Below are 22,188 nucleotides of genomic sequence, written 5' to 3' on the forward strand. Positions count from 1 at the left end.
ATGTTCTCACAAATATTTACACATGTTACGTTTGTGTACTTATACCCATGCAAACATGGCCGAAGACGTGACTTAAACAGGAACCAACTGTCAATTGTCAAGCTGCAGGGGACACAAATGAAAGGAATATTTGAGACCTTTCTCTATTAACCAATTAATTGTACATATGTTACGTTTTCAGTTTGTGAGTGTGTGATATGGGGGTATAGAAAAGTTTTTTTTAGACATTTATAAAGAAAACATTTTATATAGCAGCTTTGTTGACATTGCCATGTTGATCTGAGCCTTGCTTTTGGCTGTCGCAGATACACCTCCCCCCCATTTCACTCGCTATTTTCGTCTAGTCGACTTCGCTCGACTTACCGCTTAAACACACCCAGCATATCTAGGTCCACTGAATGACTTTACACAGAAACGGAAATTAACTCGGGTATTTTAATTTTCCGCAAGAAACACATATCTTGTACCTCACGCAGTCAATAGACCCCCCCCCCCAAAAAAAACCAACATGATATACAAAGAAACAACATCACATCCAAAATTATGAAGACAAGTACAAGAGCACATACAACAGTTTTACCCTTTGCTTCAAACATATCCCTCCTTTTCTTTCTGTCACAACAGCACATTGAGGGGGATCGACAGAAAGCAACACAGCTATTAAAGTTGCATTTTTCTTGTTCAACGGTAGTTGTGGGAAACCGAGCCTTACAGTCGAGTCAACGAGACGAGAATTGTGTCGGGTGGCTCCGTTAGACTACGGTTAGCCAAATTAAATGAAGAAATAAGTCATTCAATGGGAGGTTATTACTGTATCAGCCGTCATTATTAGGCTGTACATCTTCTATCTCCTTCAACAAGTGTCTCATGTAGCCACTAAGCCGGAGTGTTCTCCTCTGGCAGTCAAACACAAAGACATTACTGTTGGACCGGAGCCGCTACTAAAGTAATCACCAGCTGAGCAATGACCTAACGCAGAGCAGGTGGCCAGCAAATGTGTGTGTGTGTTTGACTGTGTCGGCGTGTGTGTGTGTGACAACAACAAAAAAGAAAGGAAAACAGCATAACAACAGCATACAAAAGAAACAGCTGTTGAGTAAAAGGTCAAGTTTTAAAGTCTGTGCTGCGGCGTTTGAGCTTCTCCGGGTTGTTAGATGCCATGTGAGAGAAGTCCCTGAAGATGTCCTGGTACGTTTCATCACCTTAGAAAAACAAGACATAAGATGAAAATTCAGGAAAAGAGGATTTAGACATTTACAATTTGCCGACATTAGGCTACTCCTATAAAACACGCATGCATACACGCGGACGCACGCGCACACACTGTTTACCTGTAGCGCTGTAAGGAGGTGGCATCAAGGGACACACTGTGCAAGCAGCGCAGAGCAGGCAGTCGCCTCATTGGACAAACACAAAGGCTCACAAAACAACAACGAGAAAGCACTGCACATCAGAGACTGACAAGACAAATGAAGCATTTCCGAGTATAGACATTACATGAGCCTCACAACCTCAGTCCTCCAGAGCCAGACAAATGATTTGAGTTAGGATACTTCAAACCAGGATTTGAAATAGGGTGTTATTGTGACAGTACTGGAGTAAATAACTTGGAACAGACTTGGCAGACAGTTTGGCTATGGAGGAATGGATGGTCCACCCTCTTTCGCATACAACACCGCAACAAATATTACAGCTCTACCCATTGAGAGTCCACTGTTCCAGCCCAAATTGGTTGCATCAGCTAGGCCTACTGGCTAGCTGATGGGCTCAGACCAGTGGTTCCCAAATGTTTAATCATGGTGCATTGTTCATTGTCCAGATAGACACAAACATGATTATAACAGCCACGATCCAGGCTTGACCAGCAGCCTAAGACTGGCCACAACAATAACCCACCAGTGGGCCCTGAGCCACTGTTTGGAAAACACCGAACTACAATGGACAGAGTGGCTCATTACTTTCTATACATCTTCATGTTCTCAGCACCAAGTTCTAATTCTCAAACAAAAGTCACGCTTAAACGGTGGCAGTGTGCATTTGAAACCGGTCAAACACAATTAGTAACCCCTTAGGTGTGACCACAGAGCCCGTTTGAAAAGGTTAAAGCAAGCCTGGGGGAACATACAGTTGTATAATGGAAAAACCCTCAAGTGAAAATACCATTGGTTGTTGGAAGGTGCATAAAATGTACACGATGAGACAACACTAACAATCAGATTCATTCTTTTTCAAGCAGCATCCTGTGCGATCATACAATACATTCACACATAAGTCCATATAGAACTCTACACTTATATATAGGTGTATAAATACATGTTAAACATGGCCAATGCCCAGTGCTATCATACACTGATCTACATTGAGCTTATATGGGCTGTAATGTGCAGGATGACTAACGGCATTCATTCATTCTACATCAAAGTGCAACGTGGACTCTCTCGTGGTGTGCATACATAAACACTCCCTTTAAACGTCCCTCCTTCCTCTTCTAAGGAATGTTCTCTCCTTTTCCCAGTTTTTCCCTTTAGTATTATATTCCCAAAATGGTTGCCTCTTTCAACATGCAGAAATACTACAGTATAGAAGCCTCTTGTCCATACATTTACCCTGTATTCGAGTTATCCCTCTACTCAAACTGCATTCACTCTACTCCCTTTTTGGAGATACAGCAAATGGTCCCTACCCAGTAATCCAGTTAACAACTCTCAGTTCCAGGAACGTTCCCCATATAAGTTACAAGAATGTTCCCCCTAACCTATTATTTGTCCAGATTCCTTCTGACAGCACTCTAGGAAGGGTCCAGCAATGATTCCAGAAAGCAATCAAAACATAACTTGAACATCATGCTTGACTTTAATGTTAAAAAAAAAATCTAATCTATTTTAATATTACCTCACAACTTACTGGGAACTGTTAGACGAGTAGCCTATGCACCTCGGAGGTACCCCTCATCCCTATCTGTTCTCTCCTCAATTACGATGCCAGTCCACCTCTCTCTACTCATTCTGCCCCCCTAGTGCCCATCCACTCAGTTGGTTCTTCAAGGCCTGAAGTCCCTTCCTGGTTTGGCCCATCCCACTCCCTGTCCCGCCCACACCCTGTCCCCCCGAGTGACCTGATTGGCCAAAGGCTCCATCCATCTCCCGCATCTCCTTGTTCATCTTGGCAATTCGCAGCCTGTCAGGAGAAAGCAGAGTCGTGAGAAAATCAATCAACCCTTCAAGTGTCAACAAATCAACTGAAGTTTATACTCACAGGGTGACAATGTCAGCGTTGGCTGTCTCCACGGCGATAGTAATGGGGTCTTTCTGGTTGTTGTCTCTGGCGTTGTAGTCCGCCCCTCGCTTCAGGAACAGACACACAAGCCTGGGAGATGGGGACCAGGTTAGTGCGTGTGTGTGTGCATGCGTATGTGTGCGCATGTGTGTGTCCATCCTACCCAGTGTGTCCCAGTATAGTGGCGTGGTGTAGAGGTCCTCTCCTGTTGCTGTCTGCTGTGTTGACATTGGCACCGTTCTGTAGCAGGAACTCACACGCTGCCAAGGAGTTCTGGAGAGACGGGTCAGAGGGCAGGTGAGCATATACGCAAAAACCGATACATTCACACAAACCTGCTTGCTCTCTTATAAACACACTCTCTCGCTCTCCTCACCGCGGTGACGGCCTGTAGGAGTGGGGTGCTGGACTCCTCGGCTGTGTTGACCCAGTTGACGTCAGCTCCGTGGGCCAGGGCGTCGGCCATGACAGGGAAATTCTGCAGCGCTGCAGACCGATATAACAACGCCCCGGGATGAAGACCAGACAGGTCCTCCTCTTCGTCATCTTCATCATCTGTGGAGGGATGACAGGGGGTTTAGTGCGTGTGTGTGTGTGTGGTGGGCCGTGTGTGTGTGTGTTTGTGTCACCTTTGTGAATGCCCGTATTGTTCTCTTGGACAAGGTCACTCTGATTGAGCCCTGAGGGGAGAGAGAGCGTCACATGATATTCCTTCAGTATAGCAACAGGCCACAAGATGACATGTTTATCCTGCTGACTATAACAATACACACACTACAACAATGTACCAAGCTTACCGCTTTTTACTGTGTCACCAGGTTTATGGATGATGTGTGTGTGTGTGTGTGTGTGTGTGTGAGTTTAGATGCAGCGAGGCTCAACATTTTGTGAATATTTGACATAAATTCCTTCCTAACTTGATAAATTGTGGAATTTCTGTCGTTGGTATCTATCCTCTTATCTATCCCTTGGACAAATAACCCACAGCACCACATTTGTACTGGATCAGGACTTATATCACTTCAACACCTACCAGTCCATCAGCAGACAGCGAAAAGAACAACATCTCTTTTATAGGAAGCAGAAATGCTATTGATTTGAATACCTAATCAGTTGTAATGTAATGCTTAACAAGGCCAGCCTGGTACAGGTCTGCTCGGTTTGGCCCTATAGTGCGAATCAGATGAGCGTGTATGTCCTGTCCAGTACCTGCGAGTCGTGGCAGGGTGGCCCGGGTGGGTTTGGGTTTGAGTGGGGGTCGTGACCCAGCTGGCCTCTCCTGGGTGTTAGCCCTGTTCCTCCGGGCGCTGGAGCGCCGCAGGGGAGCTTTACGTCCCGTCTCCGGGAGCTTCTGGATGAACTTCTTCTCCACGTACTTAGAACGAATCCACGACTCCTTATCACCCCTGAAAGAGCAATAGAGAGAGAGAGAAAGATGGAGAAAGAGAGAGATGGAGAACGAGAGAGATGGAGACAGAGAGAGAGAAGGGGGATAGAGAGATGGAGAACGAGAGAGATGGATAGATAAAAAAAAGGAAGGCAAGAGAGTGTCAGATCATTAATGCAATTTGAGTAAAACAATATATCAAATCAAATGAATTTCATATACAGTAATGCACATCAACAAACCATCATATTATAACACAGCAATTCAGTTCAATTCAATTTGACAAGCCAGCCCTCCCTGTACTGTATTACAACATGGTTGACTGCATTCTACTTTACATTCAGAACACATACACAAAGCCATGCAGTTGCACAGCACATTTCTGGGGGACAGTTTAGTTACAACACAAACCACAGTCATTGTCATGTTACGGCACAAACCACAGCCATCGTCATGTACCTGTGTCACTTCCTGTCTGGGGTGCAGCAGAAGAGAGGAAAAGAGGAAGTCAGATACAGTGCCTTCGGAAAGTGTTCAGACCCCTTAACTTTTCCAGATTTTGTTACTGCCTTATTCTAAAATAGATTTAAGATGGGGGGGGGACTATCTACACTGAATACCCCATAATGACAAAGCAAAAACAGGCTTTTAGAAATTTTGCCAAATTTAACAAATAAATACTGAAATATCACATTTACATAAGTATTCAGACCCTTTACTCAGTACTTTGTTGAAGCACCTTAGGCACCGATTACAGCCGAGTATTGTTGGGTATGACGCTTCAAGCTTGGTACACCTGTATTTGGGGAGTTTTTCCCATTCTTCTCTGCAGATCCTCTCAAGCTCTGTCAGGTTGGATGGGGAGCATCGCTGCACAGCTAATTTCATGTCTCTCCAGAGATGTTCGAAACGTGTCCTGAAGCCACTCCTGCATTGTCTTGGCTGTGTGCATATGGTCCTTGTTGGAAGGTGAACCTTCGCCCCAGTCTGAGGACCTGATCACTTTGGAGCAGGTTTTCATCAAGGATCCCTCTGTGCTTTGCTCCGTTCATCTTTGCCTCAATCCTGACTAGTCTCAAAGTCCGTGCCGCTGAAAAACATCCCCACAGCATGATGCTGCCACCACCATGCTTCACCGTAGGGATGGTGCCAGGTTTCCAACAGATGGGACACTTGGCATTCAGGCTAAAGAGTTTAATCTTAGTTTCATCAGACCAGAGAATCTTGTTTCTCATGGTCTGGGAGTCCTTTAGGTGCCTTTTGGCAAACTCCAAGTGGGCTGCATGTGCCTTTTACTGAAGAGTGGCTTCCGTCTGGCCACTCTACCATAAAGGCCTGATATGTGGACTGCTGCCGAGAGTTGTCGTCCTTCTGGAAGGTTCTCCCAGCTCCACAGAGGGACACTGTCAGAGTGACCATTGGGTTCCTGGTCACCTCCCTAACAATGACCCTTCTCCCCTGATTGCTCAGTTTGGCCAGGCAGCCAGCTCTAGGAAGAGTTGGTGGTTCCAAACTTCTTCCATTTAAGATTGATGGAGATCACTGTGTTCTTGGGAACCTTCAATGCTGTAGAATATTTTTGGTGCCCTTATCCAGATCGGTGTTTCGAGACAATACTGTCTCTGGGCTTTCTGGACAATTCCTTCAACCTCAGGGCTTGGTTTTTGCGCTGACAGGCACTGTCAACTGTGGAAGCTTATATAGACAGGGCTGCCGAGTGTCGCGATGATCTAAGGCACTGCATCTCAGTGGTAGAGGGGTCACTACAGACCCTGGTTCGATCCCAGGCTTTATCAACCGGCCGTGATTGGGAGTCCTATAGGGCGGCGCACAGTTGTCCGGGTTAGGGTTTGGCCGGGATAGGTCATTGTAAATAAGAATATGTTCTTAACTGACTTGCCTAGTTATATAAAGGTTAAAAAATATATATAATAATAAAAAATAAAATTAAAATATAAGACAGTGTGTGCCTTTCCAAATCATATCCAATCAATTTAATTTATCACAACACTAATCAAGTTGTCGAATCATCTCAAGGATCATCAATGAAATAGGATGCACTTGAGCTCAATTTCGAGTTTCATAGCTAAGGGTCTGAATATTTACATAAATAAGGTCTGTTTTTATTTGTAATATATTTGCAAAGAAAAATGTTTGCTTTGTCATTCATTATGGGGTATTGTGTGTAGATTGATGAGGAAAGCATGTTTGTTATCCATTTTAAAATAAGGCTATATCGTAACAAAATGTGGAAAAAGTCAAGGTGTCTGAATACTTTCCTGCACTGTATAATACATAAGTCAGTGCCCGTCCTCACTAACAGCTGAATGGAAGCAAGCAGCAAAGGGGGAACCAACTCTATATTAATACCCATGATTTTGGAATGAGATGTTCGAGTAGCAGGTGTCTACATACTTTTGGTCATGTAAAATCAAATCAAATCAAATGTTATTTGTCACATACACATGGTTAGCAGATGTTAATGCGAGTGTAGCGAAATGCTTGTGCTTCTAGTTCCGACAATGCAGTGATAACCAACAAGTAATCTAACTAACAATTCCAAAACTACTGTCTTATACACAGTGTAAGGGGATAAAGAATATGTACATAAGGATATGAATGAGTGATGGTACAGAGCAGCATACAGTAGATGGTATCGAGTACAGTATATACATATGAGATGAGTATGTAGAAAAAGTAAACAAAGTGGCATAGTTAAAGTGGCTAGTGATACATGTATTACATAAGGATGCAGTCGATGATGTAGAGTACAGTATATACGTATGCATATGAGATGAATAATGTAGGGTAAGTAACATTATATAAGGTAGCATTGTTTAAAGTGGCTAGTGATATATTTACATCATTTCCCATTCTAAAGATAGAATATTGGCATATTGAGCAAAGAAAAAGTATAGTTTACATTTTAGCAGTATGCATTTTAAGTGTAATAAGGAAAACTTGTAAAACATCTCCCTGCAGTTCCATGTTAATGACACCAGAAGGAGATGAAAGGGGGATTCTTATACCTGGGGATTCAACAGAACTTTTTATAATGTTTTGAAAGTTGCAGATAGAATGTGATGTGAAGAATAGAACTACTCCACAGTATATAGACAATACAGAATCTTGTCTGGTCTACACAATACATTTCTATCTGTACGTTCTGTTCCATTATCCTTCTTAACCTGCAATGAAATCACACGGCAACGCTATTACATCTTGACTGTCTATGTGAGATTAATAAAAAGTGATGACTCATGAAAATGAGAGTGGGGAGTGAGATACCTTGGACTGGAGGGGTGGGGTTTCTTGATGGTGATCTCGTCAATTCGCCCCTCGTAGATCCTGTTGATGGCTGTGTTTCCCAACTCACACATCAACTACAGGACAGCAAGGCAGGGAGGATAAACACACACGTCAGTTGTGCTTTTATTGAATAAAGAAAGTATAAGTATTTCTACATAGAGTTTCAATGCATGTACAGTCGTGGTCAAAAGTTTTGAGAATGACACAAATATACATTTTCAAAGTCTGCTGCCTCAGTTTGTATGATGGCAATTTGCATATACTCCAGAATGATATGAAGAGTGATCAGATGAATTGCAAAGTCCCTCTTTGCCATGCAAATGTACCGAATCCCCTAAAAACATTTCCACTGCATTTCAGCCCTGCCACAAAAGGACCAGCTGACATCATGTCAGTGATTCTCTCGTTAACACAGGTGTGAGTGTTGACGAGGACAAGGCTGGAGATCAATCTGTCATGCTGATTGAGTTCGAATAACAGACTGGAAGCTTCAAAAGGAGGGCGGTTCAATTGTTGTGAAGAAGGCTTCAGGGTGCCCAAGAAAGTACAGCAAGCGCCAGGACCATCTCCTAAAGTTGATTCAGCTGCGGGATCGGGGAACCACCAGTACAGAGCTTGCTCTGGAATGGCAGCAGGCAGGTGTGAGTGCATCTGCATGCACAGTAAGGCAAAAACTTTTGGGAGGATGGCCTGGTGTCAAGAAGGGCAGCAAAGAAGTCGCTTCTCTCCAGGAAAAACATCAGGGACAGACTAATATTCTGGAAAAGGTACAGGGACTGGACTGTTTAGGACTGGGGTAAAGTCATTTTCTCTGATGAATCCCCTTTCCTATTGTTTGCTACATCCGGAAAAAATAAAACCACACAAATTCTGACAAACTCCAAGCATTGATTATGCAAGAATGGGCTGCCATCAGTCAGGATGTGGCCCAGAAGTTAATTGACAGCATGCCAGGGCAGATTGCAGAGGTCTTGAAAAAGAAGGGTCAACGCTGAAAATATTGACTCTTTGCATCAACTTCATGCAATTGTCAATAAAAGCCTTTGACACTTGTGAAATGCTTGTAATTATACTTCAGTATTCCATAGTAACATCTGACAAAAATATCTAAAGACACTTTGTGGAAATTAATATTTGTGTCATTCTCAAAACGTTTGGCCACGACTGTACAGTAACCCCCCTTGACATTAGTCTAGTAATGCTACATTATTGAGATGCATCCAAAGGTAGCGTAGTGGATGTATTCTTACCCGGACCAGCTCTGGTTCCCAGGAGTCCAGGGTGAGGGAGCGTACTTTGGAGAAATGGACACCCAGACTCCTGTCAGAAGGATATAAGGTAGTTACATTTTAGTTTGTGGGTGTGTGGGTGTGTGTTTGCGTGAGTGAGTGAGTGAGTGAGTGAGTGAGTGAGTGTGTGTACCTGTGTATCCCCGAGCAGACGATGCAGAGGGTGATCCCCAGGTTGATAGAGGCCCAGTCTGGACCGGGTTCTCCACAGTCGCAGCACTGCATGTTCCCTGGGATGGCCTGGACCTCCTCCAGAGCCTCGCGGCCCCCCGTCTTCTCCTGCTCCCCACACAGCCCTCCTCCTCCTGGGCTGCCTCCCGACACAGAGCTGCAATGCTCCCTCTATGTGAGAGAAAGAGCGAGAGATGTACACACACAAACAAACTTTGTGTAGACAATGACCTACAAACCTGCTTCTGAAACACATTCGTTCAGAATGAATAACGTTTGTATGTTTTCTCACGGGACTGTGTGGGTCTTCTCTGCGTTCCTGGAAGGCTGAAGCAATGCTGTTCTGGACGGCACTGATCCAGCCCTGCTGCTGGCGCTCGGAGTCTGCCTGTAACAGACAGCTCCTACACACACACACAAAATCACTATGTTAACACTAAACCAATACCCTAAACAAATATCTAAAGCAACATCAACACACACCCCTACTTTCCCTGTATATAACACACACACACACACACACACACACACACACACACACACACACACACACACACACACACACACACACACACACACACACACACACACACACACACACACACACACACACACACACACACACACACACACACACACACAGCTGTAGACTCACTTGGATGGAGAGACCACCTCAAAGCAGAATCGTCTCTCGTTGTCAACGCAGACCTTCACTGTACAAAGACGCAGATCCTCAATCACTACTGTGGGCTGATCCTGAGAGAAAGAAGGACACGGCCAGGCTGGGTGTGTGTGGGTGGGTGGGTGTGTGTGAACGTCATAAACATTGTCTCTGCATGGATTGCTATAAAAAATGCATTGAAAAGTTAAGCAGTGGCCTTCGAAAATGCACCTTGAATTTCTTCTGATAGACCAGTTGATTTTTCTGAATGGAGAACCAGCGCCTACCGTCGTGAGACAGGAGATCAAAAGGAGATGAGAATAAACAATGCAATCATTAGATATATCATGATTCTACCCATCACCTTCCTAGCAGTGGAGGCTGCTGAGGGGAGGCCGGCTCATATTAATGCCTTGAATAGAGTCAATAGAATGGTATCAAACGTGGTTCTATGTGGTTGATACCATTCCAGCCCTTTCTATAAGCCGCCCCCCTCAGCAGCCTCCTCTGCTCCTAGGCTATAGCCTTTAAATATCAGAGAGAGAGAGAGAAAGGCAGAGAAAGAGATCAACATACAGTAGAGAGAATGTGTGGTGGGGTAACATACCTGCTCCAGGTCTTGAAGGCATTGCTAGCTCTCTTATACAGGTAGCCCTCCATGGCAATACCGTTGGCGGCATCAGCACAGAAATCCATTAAGGAGTTATCATAGGACACATCCTGCCAACACAACATAAACACAACCAGAAACATTACTGTAGGGAAGGGAAGGGATAATAGTAAATATCATTGTCATGCAGTGATGCCAGTAGACTACTGAGCTATGTCGAAAAGGAAATGATGACGTCATCAGGTGTGACTAGCTGTATCTTCACAGGTTGGTGACTTCTAGCACAGATAGGATATGTTCTGAACAAAATGAACTACATTTTGTAGACTTACCCTTTGCAAAAACAAAATTACATTGTTAGATGGATTGCAAAGGAGAATTGCCCACACTCATTTCACAGAGGTGGCATACCCGAAGGGAAATATGCAGATGCATGCTAGAATGCACCAATTGGATCACGCTAGCTTGTGTTTGGCTCTGCCCACCTCCTTGCTTGTTCTGCCCTCATTTGTTCCCATTGGAAACGACAGGTTGTGGTCTGTCTTGGTTTAGTTACAAAACACAATAACACGGCAGCCAACTTGGTGGCCTGTGTTTAGTTTGGATCCAGCAGTGTTCACCTTTTTCTTAATGGCCTCGTGTCTCTGTTCCATGTCTCTCTTCTCCCTGGCGGAATTCAACACTAGTTGAGTGTGCTGTGTATGAGATTAAAAAAAGAGAGAGAGTCAGGCACAAAAAAATTGATTTAAAAAAAAAACACAGTATACAATATGTTTCAAATGATGCACATTATCCTATATCACACACGGCAGTGCAGCATGATAGGCCAGTTCGGCCAGGGAACAAAATATAGAGAATAATGTACACAGTATACTGGAACAGTGTATGTTTTTTTGTAGTTTTAGAGATTAATGTAGAAACTGTTGAGGAAAATCAGGCTAGGAGATTAAGGACTTCTGGCTTGGACAGCTTTTAGCTAGATGTCAGGGAGTCCATCACTACAGACTTCATCCTCTTGGTGAAACAGGAAGGAGGAAGTGCTGAACCTGTCCCAAATCCCTGTTTCTGCATGGAGGATCGAGGAAAAACCTCAAGCAGCTTCCTATAGTAGCTTTACTTTCTCCCTCTCTCACTAAAGTTTCAGGACTCCCTAAATCTTTCTCAGATTATTACCAATCCCACAAGGTATGACTCCAAACATTGACAAAAGGCTACTCTCCTTGATGTTATCCTCACAAATAATCCTGACAGGTATCAGTCTGGTGTTTTCTGTAATGACCTTAGTGATCACTGTTTTACAGCCTGTCTTTGTAATGGCTGCTCAGTGAAACGATCTGTCCCGATTTGTCATAGACGCTTGCTAAAAAACTTTAATGAGCAAGCCTTCCTTCATGACCTGGCGTCTGTAAATTGGTAAAGAACCAGCTTGATCCCCTCTGTCAAAGACACTTGGACATTCTTCTTTAATATTTTCAGTGGTATTATTAACAAACATGCCCCCATAAAGATAATGAGAATTAAATACAGGTTCAGTTACAGAGTTACTCCACCTCAAGAATTCTATTTGGTGAAAGGCTCTGCAAACGCATACTCTCGTTCAGGCAAATGAGAAATAAGTGCATTCAGGCTATCCGGAAGGCCAAAGTGAGTTACTTTAAGGAGCAGTTCTCTCTCTGTGGGTCTAACCGCAAGACGTTTTAGAAAACGGTTAAAGACCTGATGAATAAACCCTCCTCCTCACAGCTTTCCCTTCATGTTGATGATGTGGTTGTTACTGACAAGGAGCACATGGCTGAGCTCTTTAATCACCACTTCATTAAGTCGAGATTCCTATTTGACTCTGCCATGCCTTGTTGCCCGTCCAACTTTTCCTCATCTCCCACCCCTTTTAATGTGAATAGCCCTGATGATTTTCTCCTGCCCCGCTACAAAGTTTCTCCTTGCAGGCAGTCACTGAGTCTGAGGTACTAAAGGAGCTCCTTACACTTGACCCCCAAAAAACATCTGGGTCATGTGATTTAGATTGTAGCCCCTATAATCGCTAAGCATATCTCTAACCTTTTCAGCCTGTCTCTCCTCTCTGGGGAGGTTCCCATTGCTTGGAAGGCAGCCATGGCGTGTCTTTTATTTAAAGGGGGAGATCAATCTGATCCTAACTGTTATAGGCCAATTTCTAATTTGCCCTGTTTATCAAAAGTGTTGGAAAAACTTGTCAATAATCAACTGACTGGCTTTCTTAATGTCTATAGTATTCTCTCTGGTATACAATCTGGTTTCTGCTCAGGTTATGGATGATGTCACCATTGCCCTTGATTCAAAGCAATGTTGTTCTGCTATTTTTATTGACTTGGACAAAGCTTTTGATCCGGTAGACCATTCCATTCTTGTGGGCCGGTTAAGGAGCATTGGTGTCTCTGAGGGGTCTTTGGCCTGGTTTGCTAACTACCTCTCTCAAAGAGTGCAGTGCATTAAGAACATCTGCTGTATCAACCACTGCCCATCACCAAGGGAGTACCCCAAGGCTCAATCCTAGGCCCCACGCTCTTAATTTACATCAACAACATAGCTCAGGCAGTAGGAAGCTATCTCATCCATTTATATGCAGATGATACCGTCTTGTACTCAGCTGGCCCCTCCCTGAATTTTGTGTTACACCCCAGCTTCCAAACTAACCCTGATTCAGATGACCATCCTACCCATGCAAAATTACGGAGACGTAATTTATAGATCGGCAGGTAAGGGTGCTCTTGAGCAAATAGATGTTCTTTACCATTCAGCCATCAGACTTGCCATCAATGCTCCTTATAGGGCACATCACTGCACTTTATACTCCTCTGTAAACTGGTCATCATTGTAAAAATAATAATAATAAAATAAAAATATATTTATATCAGTCAATCCAGCAGTCTTTAAGCACCTTCTGCAGGTATTTTTGACATTTTCTTGTTCTTTCTCTCTCTCATTCTGCCTCTCACTCTTTTGCCATTTCCTGTAACAGCAGGAAGAGTTAAAACAGTCTTTGTGGCCTTAATGCTCCAGTGAAAGGTGACTTGCTTTCCGGTTTCAAGCTTCTCTCTGACTAACCTTCCTGTTAGTTTTAGTCTACTGTTGACTTCAGGTCTAGAGCTCCATGTATGGCAGCTCTTCCAGGTATGCTAAAGTGCTATTCCAGCGTGGCACTAACGTTACTGTTTGACTAGATGAAAACACGCATGCACGTGCTCTCTCACACACACACACACACACACACACACACGAACGCATGCAAGCACAAACTTTCTCAGTCATGTGAAATGTTTCCTGTTGACGGTGCCCACACGGTTTCCTGTCACGATGAGAGGGACGTCACCTTGTGACTTCCTCATCCCTCTGGAGCTCATTGCTAGGACTCGTGTGCTAATTAATCAATGGAAGCGACTATTAGAATAAACCTTTTCCACCGTTCATCTAAGAGGAGATCAATTCATCCCCCTCTTCTCTTCCACTCACTCTCATAAACTATTTTTACCCCACTCTCTCTCCCTCGCTGTGTTCCCTAATTTCAAAATCTGAACAACGTACTTGAACAGATCTCTTCCTCCGTCTATGAATTTGGTTCCTCCAACACACTGATCTCCCGCCCTCCCTCTCATTCCTTCACATGTTCTTGTTACCTCTTCACTCAGGGTGCGGCGGTAGTCGTCCAGCTCCGAGAGGGACTGGTGACCTTGCTGGAAGAACTGGGACTGGGCATCCATCATAGACACCATCTGACAGAAGAACACAGGGCAAAGCGTTGTCATACAACCAACTACATGCTAAACAATACATGCAAGCGTAAAGGGAACTCAACAACTGCTCAAGTAAACAAATGATTAGACACCCACATGTGAGCTTAACCATGCAACATTTTACAACACTCCCAACGATAACATGACGAAACTCACCGCCATCAGGATGTCTGTCTTCTTCTTGGCCTCGATGACATTGATCTAGGAGAGTTTGTGAACAGGAGGGAACAGAACATGGGTGTGGTTATGACTGCAGCTAGTACGAAACCTCTGGGTATTAATAGTGACCAACCTGCTATACAGGGAAATCCTCAGGCAATGTTGTTATCATTCACCACAGCAAAACACATGTCCCTAAACATAGGTGCCGTTGCATATCTGATGAATTATTTTGTTAGAAATATGGCCTGGTCCTGACATCTGTTATTTGTAAAAGATCTAGCATTCTGTTTGAGGCCTTTGAGTAATGTCCATGTTCTCAAAAAGCCAGCCAGCTGTGGAATGAGAAAGACTCCAGTCTAGAACTGATCGTTTCAATACTGGCCTGTAATGAAATTTAAAGCAAACCACTCAAAATCAATTCAAAGTCAAACTAACATGCTGAAAATGCATTTGGGGGAGTCAATTAAAGCATGTTTCTACAGCCATGCCAGTGTGTATGCACAGGCAAACACTCACCCCTCCATCTCCCTCAATCCATCCACCTTGGATGCCCTCACCTGCAGTACGTAGTCGAGGGCTCCGGAGCGGAAGGTCTTGCGGGCATTGAGGAGGGCGTGGCTGACCTCTTCTACCTCGTGCTGTTTTCCCCGGGGGGCCTGAGCGTTCCTCCCCAATGCTGCCTCCAGACTCTCACTACCCCGCTCAAACTCCTTACGCACATCCTTGAACCGACGCACGTCCCTGGGAGAAGGGAAGGGGGAGCGGGAGGGAGGGATAAGGCATAACTGAATGCTAGGGAGTGGCCCTTTCAGACCAGAGGTGGGTGGGACTGGATTCGTTGTGAAAGCAGTGTATGGTAGTAGTTTGGGCAAAGAGGACTGAATGAGAAAGGAGTGCCAGACTCACTCACTCTTTCACAAAACTCAGCAACTTCAACTTCACCGACTTCTGTGTGCTTTCAATCACTTCCTATGAGAAAAAGAGAGTGAAAGGAGAGAGAGAGAGCGAGAGAGAGACAAGAGAAAGAAAGAGAGAGGCAGAGAAAGAGAAAGAGAGAGAGCTACTCAGACACCTGACATGTAATAGTGGTTGCTACAGTAACTAACATTGAAAGCTAGTGATGCACAATAGAGGAGTCCAACTCACCCCCTGAGCTTCCAGAATCACTGCCAGCTTCTTGGAGAATTTCTCCAAACACTCCTGGATGAGAAAAGAACATTGAATTAGTCAGTTTAACTTTTTTATCTATGACTGAAAACAATAGAACGGAACTTTCACTTCCCTTCATAATAATTTACTATGAGTAATATGACCTGTACAGTTAGGTTCCTTCTACAATGATTCCAAATCAGTGCTTAGAGTGTATTACCCAGAATCTCTATAGACTCACCCCCATCATGTTGTCCCCAGAACAGTGGTGGCCCAGCTCTTTGAGCCCTGTGACAAAGCTCTTGCTGGTCTGACAGTAGGCCCTGCCAGCCTCTAGCATGGAGTGGCACTGCTTCACCAGCTACACAACACGACAACAGGTGTCAAGGTACAACACAACATGGATACTATACAATGCTAAATGAGATGACATAGCACTACCAACCAATATGGTCACTGTTCCGACACAGAATAGGTTGAGACTGAACATATTTGGCATGGGTCCCCAGATCCTCAAAAGGTTCTACAGCTGCACCATCGAGAGTATCCTGACCGGTTGCATCACCGCCTGGTATGGCAAATGCTCGGCATCTGAGCGTAAGGCGCTACAGAGGGTAGTGCGAACCCAGTACATCACTGGGGCCAAGCTTCCTGCCATCCAGGACCTATATAATAGGCGGTGTCAGAGGTAAGCCCATAAAATTGTCAGAGACTGTTTTTTCTGCTACTGCACGGCAAGCAGTACCGGAGTGCCAAGTCTAAGGCTCCTCAACAGCTTCTACCCCCAAGCCATAAGACTGAACAATTCATAAAATCGCCACCGGACAATTTACATTGAACCCCCCAACCCCCCCTCCCTTTTGTACACTGCTGCTACTCTGTGGATGTTTGTTACCTATGCATGGTCACTTCGCCCCCAGCTACATGTACAGATTACCTCAACTGGCCTGTACCCCCGCACACTGACTCGGTACCGGTGTCCCCTGTATATAGCCTCGTTATTGTGTTACATTTTCTTATTCGTTTTTACTTTAGCCTACTTGGTAAATATGTTCTTCTTCTTGAACTGCACTGTTGGTTAAGGGCTTGTAAGCATTTCCGGTAAAGTCGACACTTGCTGTATTCAGCGCATGTAACTAATAAAGTTTGATTTGATTTGACTCTCAAGACTCTGAACTTTGATGACCAAAGTATGCATCTGAAAATGTTATGCGCACCAAACCCTTTAGGGAATTAGGAATATCAATTGATTGAAAGGAGAGTGTGATCAAGTTCCATTTTCGTCTGGTGACAATAGATTGGGGAAGCAGCAGTAAAGTTCATTCCCTACAACGCAGGTAAAACACCACCATGTCTCTCTCAGTTCATAGTCAATATCCAGAGAAAAGGGATGTTCACAAAAACGGACCCAGTCCAACTACTATCTACACTCTACTGTGTGGATGGCTGGGCATGTTTATACTGTAGAAGTGGTGTTATGCTCATATCGAGAGCTTTGATACTCGGGAGCATAGTAGCAAAAAAGTGGGGAGGTGTGTGTGTCTTGTTCTTCTATCCTTGTGGGGGACCTGAAATCCCCAAAAGTCCCCACAAGGATAGTAAAACAAGATAATGTCTCCCTTGTGGGGACATTTCCACCATCCCCATGAGGACAAAGGCTTTTTTAAGCTCAGGGGTTAGGTATTGGGGCAGCAAGTAGCCTAGTGGTTAGAGTGTTGGACTAGTAACCAAAAGGTTGCAAGACCGAATCACCGAGCTGACAAGGTAAATATCTGTCCTTCTGCCCCTGAACAAGGCAGTTAAACCCACTGTTCCTAGGCCGTCATTGAAAATAATAATATGTTCTTAACTGACTTTCCTAGTTAAATAAAAGGTAAAAAAAAATAAAAAATAGGCTTAAGGAAAAAAGGATTTAGAATGGAAATCAATTTTAGGTCCCCATGAGGATAGAAAAAGAAGTGTGTGTGTGTGTGTGTGTTTCACTGTCGCTCACCTTCTCTAATCGTGTTTCCAATTCACAGACATCTCCTTCCACCACTTCAATGGCGGCCCTGGATGAAACATAGACATATACATCGCCACATCACTTAGGCAGAAGGTATTTTCCCATGCTTCCACACCCTGCTTGAGCAATACCATACTGGTCTGATTGTTGAACTTGTGGCACAATGTTAGTATATCTACAGTAAAAATGTCTGTGGCTCCAATACATCTTTTGGGCTGTAATATCAGACGTCATGAGAGTTCAAGCAGTACACTCGATGCTTCACATGGGCTCTAGTATACATGGTTAAAGCCTGTAAGAAGGCCAGTGGAAGGAGATTGTGGCTGTTGTGACTGTTTGTCTATGAGTCAGTATCTCCTCTCCTCTGTCTGTCTTTCAGATCAACAGCCTTACAGTGTGGTTTCCGTTGCCTTCCACTAAAGACAGAGTGATACTGAGAGAGAAAAAAGACAAAAAGAGAGAGAAGGAGATGCTGAGAAACAGAGTTACGACAGAGAGAGAGAGAGAAATGGAACAGACAGTGCCTGTTTGTCTGCCGGCGGTGAAGTAGAGACAGTGGCTGCAGGTCTTGGGTCGGTCAGCTCAGTATCATTCATATTCAAATCGCCTAGCCCAGCGTGACAGGGGTACCAATACAAACAGGACTGCCAAAGGTTTGGTGGAAAATATAATTGATGAGGTTGGAACAAAGCCTGTGTCATTACACACATACACATTGTAATCATTACTCTGTGTGTGTGTGTTCACGCCTGTGTTTGTATGGTGATAAAAAGGAATGCATATCTGTGTGTGTGAACGTGCATGAGTAAGTGTGCCTGAGAGAGAGAGCGAGACCAAGTTTCTGCAATGATCCACCCCCAAAAAACACACTTCCTGCCTCCTATTTATCACCTCAGTATCTCTCACCTCCTGTTCCACTCCACAACCCCAGCCCACCCCCATGATTACCTAGCAACAGGAGGCAGTGGTTTGACGTGCTACCCCAAGTACTCGGCCTCTATGTCTGTATGTGTACTGTAGTAGCCTCTCGCTTTTCCTCTTCCAATGCCTCTTTCCTGAGAAGTCCCTCTCTCTTCGATCCTTCTTTCACTGATATGTCTCTCAATCTCTTCTCTTCTCTTTCAAAGCCTGTTTTCTCTTAACATCACCCTCTACTCCCTTTCACACTAGCTGTATGTGTGTGTGTGTGTGTGTGTGTGTGTGTGTGTGTGTGTGTGTGTGTGTGTGTGTGTGTGTGTGTGTGTGTGTGTGTGTGTGTGTGTGTGTGTGTGTCTGCCTGTCTGAAGGACTACCTCTGGCACATTCAGTTCAAACTACATCTAAAACCTTCTCCCTCTCGCTGTTCTTGGTCAAACACGAGACCTCACCGCTGCAACTTGCACCACTGACTGCCACAGCAAGTCAAACTTTCCAACACTGTGTGCCTCCCAGATAGACCATGAGCCAAGAAAGAGGGAGGAGAGAGAGAGAGCTAGATGGGGAGGAAGGGAAGAGAGAGGAAGAGAGAGAGTTAGGAGCTCTTTCACCACTTACAAGGTTAATCAAACAAGAATTAAGAAATGTTAATACAGCAAAGACAAAGAGACAGAGAAAGGGAGAAAGAGAGAGACGTTTATTACCACAGTTACTCCTAATCTCCCAGACAAAAAAGGGAGGCAAAACACACCCAATGCAACAAAACTATTTTATTAGCTACTTTCAAACCCAACACAAAATCCACTTCCCTTTTGGCTTCAAATTGTGTTCCTTTTAGAGTTAAAATAAAAAAATATATATATTGACTCTCAAAGAGATTATTAAACCAAGCAGAACTCCAAGGTTGATGTGTGGCATTCGCACATTGACTTACAACCTCGGCTTGCAACCATCTTGATCGCATATGACCTGGAATGTTGATTTGATAGCACCAGTGCACCGAATGGCAAAATTATATTTGTGCCATTGGGCGCAAACACATTTGTTATGTTTGTGTTGTATGTTTGTGTTGTATGTCCGGTGCAGCCGTTGTTACATTTGTATCGTATTTTTTTAAACTAACATTTTAAAGTGGAGACCACCAGTGCTTCCAATGAAAAGGTTAATTTAGAGCTCTGCTTACAACAATCAACAAAGTTGTATATATTCACTATTTTATTCCGACACACAAAGCCATCCCCATTAATGAGAAAAGGTAGTGTCTCGTCCCTCACGTTAATGCCCAGACTCATTTCATTCATGGCAGTGACAAATCTGGCCCCAAGCAAGAGGCATGGCCCCAAACCATCTGCAGGACTGACACTTTGTAATTTGACAAGTGCATCCTCTGGTTGTGCTGGTGCAACTAGAATGGTGTGACACACTGCCAATGCTCAGCATCTATTGACATTGCACAGGTAACTTTGAGCCAAAACATTTGTAGCACTACTCTTATTTCCTCACTGTTAGGGAGGATGCCCTGTGTGTACATGTAACCGTTTTGAAACTATCGAAATAATTGACTGCAAAAACATACAGTAGGCCTACATAGGCTACCCTTGAATAAATCTGTAATTTGCCGGCAGTAAGTAGGCTACATACATTTATGCAGCATTTACAAATTAGCTCTCACTTGACAATGCTAATAATGTGACTGCATGAATAATGCCTGTAGTTTATGTAAACTGTTGCCCCAAGTCATTAAAAAGATTATTCAAGGGTTAATCATGACATACCTGAATCGGGGGGAGTCTTTGAGGCACTCTTCAAAATCCAGTTTGACAGTCATCCTTCGGTTTTGACACAAATTACAACAACAACACAACCGCAACTATTTTGATGTCGAATGTGACATGGGAGAGAGTGCTTGAGAAAATAGATAAGCTCCTTTTGGCGACGTTGTCCCCCAACAAGCAATACTCCAAATATAATATTTACATATTGAAAGTATATTGCATTGTTTTTAGGGTTTTCAATAAATAACTTGTGTTGTCTTGAATTCTATTCTTCTCGACATTAAATCATGACATTAGGTATCAGTGAATCGCGCCTTTCTCTTCTTGGAACAAGAGGTTATTACGTATTGATTAGAATAACTTAGTAACCAAATAACTGCAATCGATGAATTTATTATAGGTCAGTTGTTCCACTTCGCTCTTGCTCTCGTGCGCGCTTGAGTCAGGAAAATGAAGAAAAAAAATCCCAACAGTTTCTCGACAGTTTAGATTCTTTCACCGTAAAAAAATCAAACATCAATAAAATAATTGTAAACATACAGCATTTCCCTCGAGGACCCTGGGGTGACTAGACTGGCACACTAACGAAAAAAATATCTCGATCTCTCTCGCTTGATGCCTTGGTCCTCCCCCTCACACTATTTCCGGGTATGCAAGTGCCATTGCACTAACCTAACAGCAAAAAATACAGTTATTGCAGTGTTGTGGTGGTAGGGAAGTTGTTCAAACGAAGGGGATATGATTAAATAGGCTAGAAATGGCCATTTTGGAGTTAAAATAAGTCGAATATTAGGCTTACATTCATTCTAAGAGGCACTGATTATAACCATGTGGTTGCATCAATTTTTAGTCGTATTCATAGTTAGCCTAGGCAGCCGATAGTGGGTGGTAAATACACTCGTGTCACCCGTCTACCGGCTAAATTAAGTATCCTCTATTCAGGCTGCAAATATATAATTTTACTGCTTAAAAAAGCTGCTTAAAACATTCGTCCCGGCGGGGGAAAAAAGCAAGAATATGTTTTGGCCTACTGTTTAATAAAACACCATTTTCGGACAATTTAGCTTGTTGCACAACCTTGGCTGATCACGGTGTGCAGCATCCTAAATGGTCAGAAAATCTGAAAATGGTGTTGGAATATTGTGTGTTATTAAAACAGTACACATATTATTATAGTTTGCTTTATGTATGAGCCGGGACACAACTGAGAATGCACATCAATCATAGAATATGTAGCGCCCACTATCGGCTGCGTATGCTACATTTGCGTATACAACTCAGAAAATACCACATATGTCCATATGGCTTTTATGTTGATATCACAAATAAATCACAATTTATGTGGAGGCTGAAGAGCTATATGAATATATTTGGAGCAAATGTAAGTCTACTTTTAGCTCCCACCAGTGCTCCATTACATAAAACCCAGCTAAAAACAAACGTTTCCACAACTGTGGAGAACATTCCCTTAAAAGTCTCATTAAAAAGTATTTACCTAATGTTTTCATAGGAGTAGGAATATTCCAGTGTTCAGTTTTCTGGGGATTAGGAGATTATTCCATCAACGTAACACCAAACATACACAGAACATGGTTGCCATGTTCTCAGAGAAGAATGTTCTAGACACGATTCATGGAAACATTGCAAGAACATTCCTGTGTCCAATTGACTATTTAAAACAGGACGTTCTGTCATGGTCCCCTGGAGGT

At 43.6% G+C, this 22,188-nt stretch overlaps 1 protein-coding gene across 1 annotated transcript; it reads right to left on the reverse strand.

Annotated features, from left to right (window-relative positions):
* Window positions 1-421: 421 nt before the first annotated feature.
* LOC118391995 (arf-GAP with coiled-coil, ANK repeat and PH domain-containing protein 1-like) lies at window positions 422-21,182 on the reverse strand. The gene is made up of 23 exons (XM_035783582.2): window positions 20,480-21,182; window positions 17,778-17,835; window positions 16,026-16,145; window positions 15,782-15,835; window positions 15,546-15,604; window positions 15,193-15,376; window positions 14,630-14,674; window positions 14,357-14,452; window positions 11,324-11,398; window positions 10,701-10,813; window positions 10,325-10,376; window positions 10,088-10,188; window positions 9,725-9,836; window positions 9,395-9,603; window positions 9,223-9,292; window positions 7,952-8,046; window positions 4,486-4,682; window positions 3,906-3,956; window positions 3,653-3,831; window positions 3,440-3,549; window positions 3,256-3,366; window positions 3,116-3,177; window positions 422-1,202 (listed from the first exon to the last, which is right to left on the reverse strand). Exons 1-23 carry the CDS (start codon window positions 20,530-20,532, stop codon window positions 1,105-1,107), a joined length of 2,304 nt encoding a protein of 767 aa, XP_035639475.1. The 5' UTR covers window positions 20,533-21,182; the 3' UTR covers window positions 422-1,104.
* Window positions 21,183-22,188: the final 1,006 nt, after the last annotated feature.

This window comes from Oncorhynchus keta, chromosome 13 (genome assembly GCF_023373465.1).
Source record: "Oncorhynchus keta strain PuntledgeMale-10-30-2019 chromosome 13, Oket_V2, whole genome shotgun sequence".
Taxonomy (NCBI): Eukaryota; Metazoa; Chordata; class Actinopteri; order Salmoniformes; family Salmonidae; genus Oncorhynchus; species Oncorhynchus keta.

Bases quoted from the DNA above. Each gene is read 5' to 3' on its own strand.
- LOC118391995 (XM_035783582.2), bottom strand. From the start codon at position 20,532: ATGACTGTCAAACTGGATTTTGAAGAGTGCCTCAAAGACTCCCCCCGA. The intron at 15,377-15,545 runs GTGAGTGAGTCT...CCCTTCTCCCAG, and splicing joins TTGCTGAGTTTTGTGAAAGA to GGACGTGCGTCGGTTCAAGG. The intron at 8,047-9,222 runs GTAAGAATACAT...GCTGTCCTGTAG, and splicing joins GGGAACCAGAGCTGGTCCGG to TTGATGTGTGAGTTGGGAAA.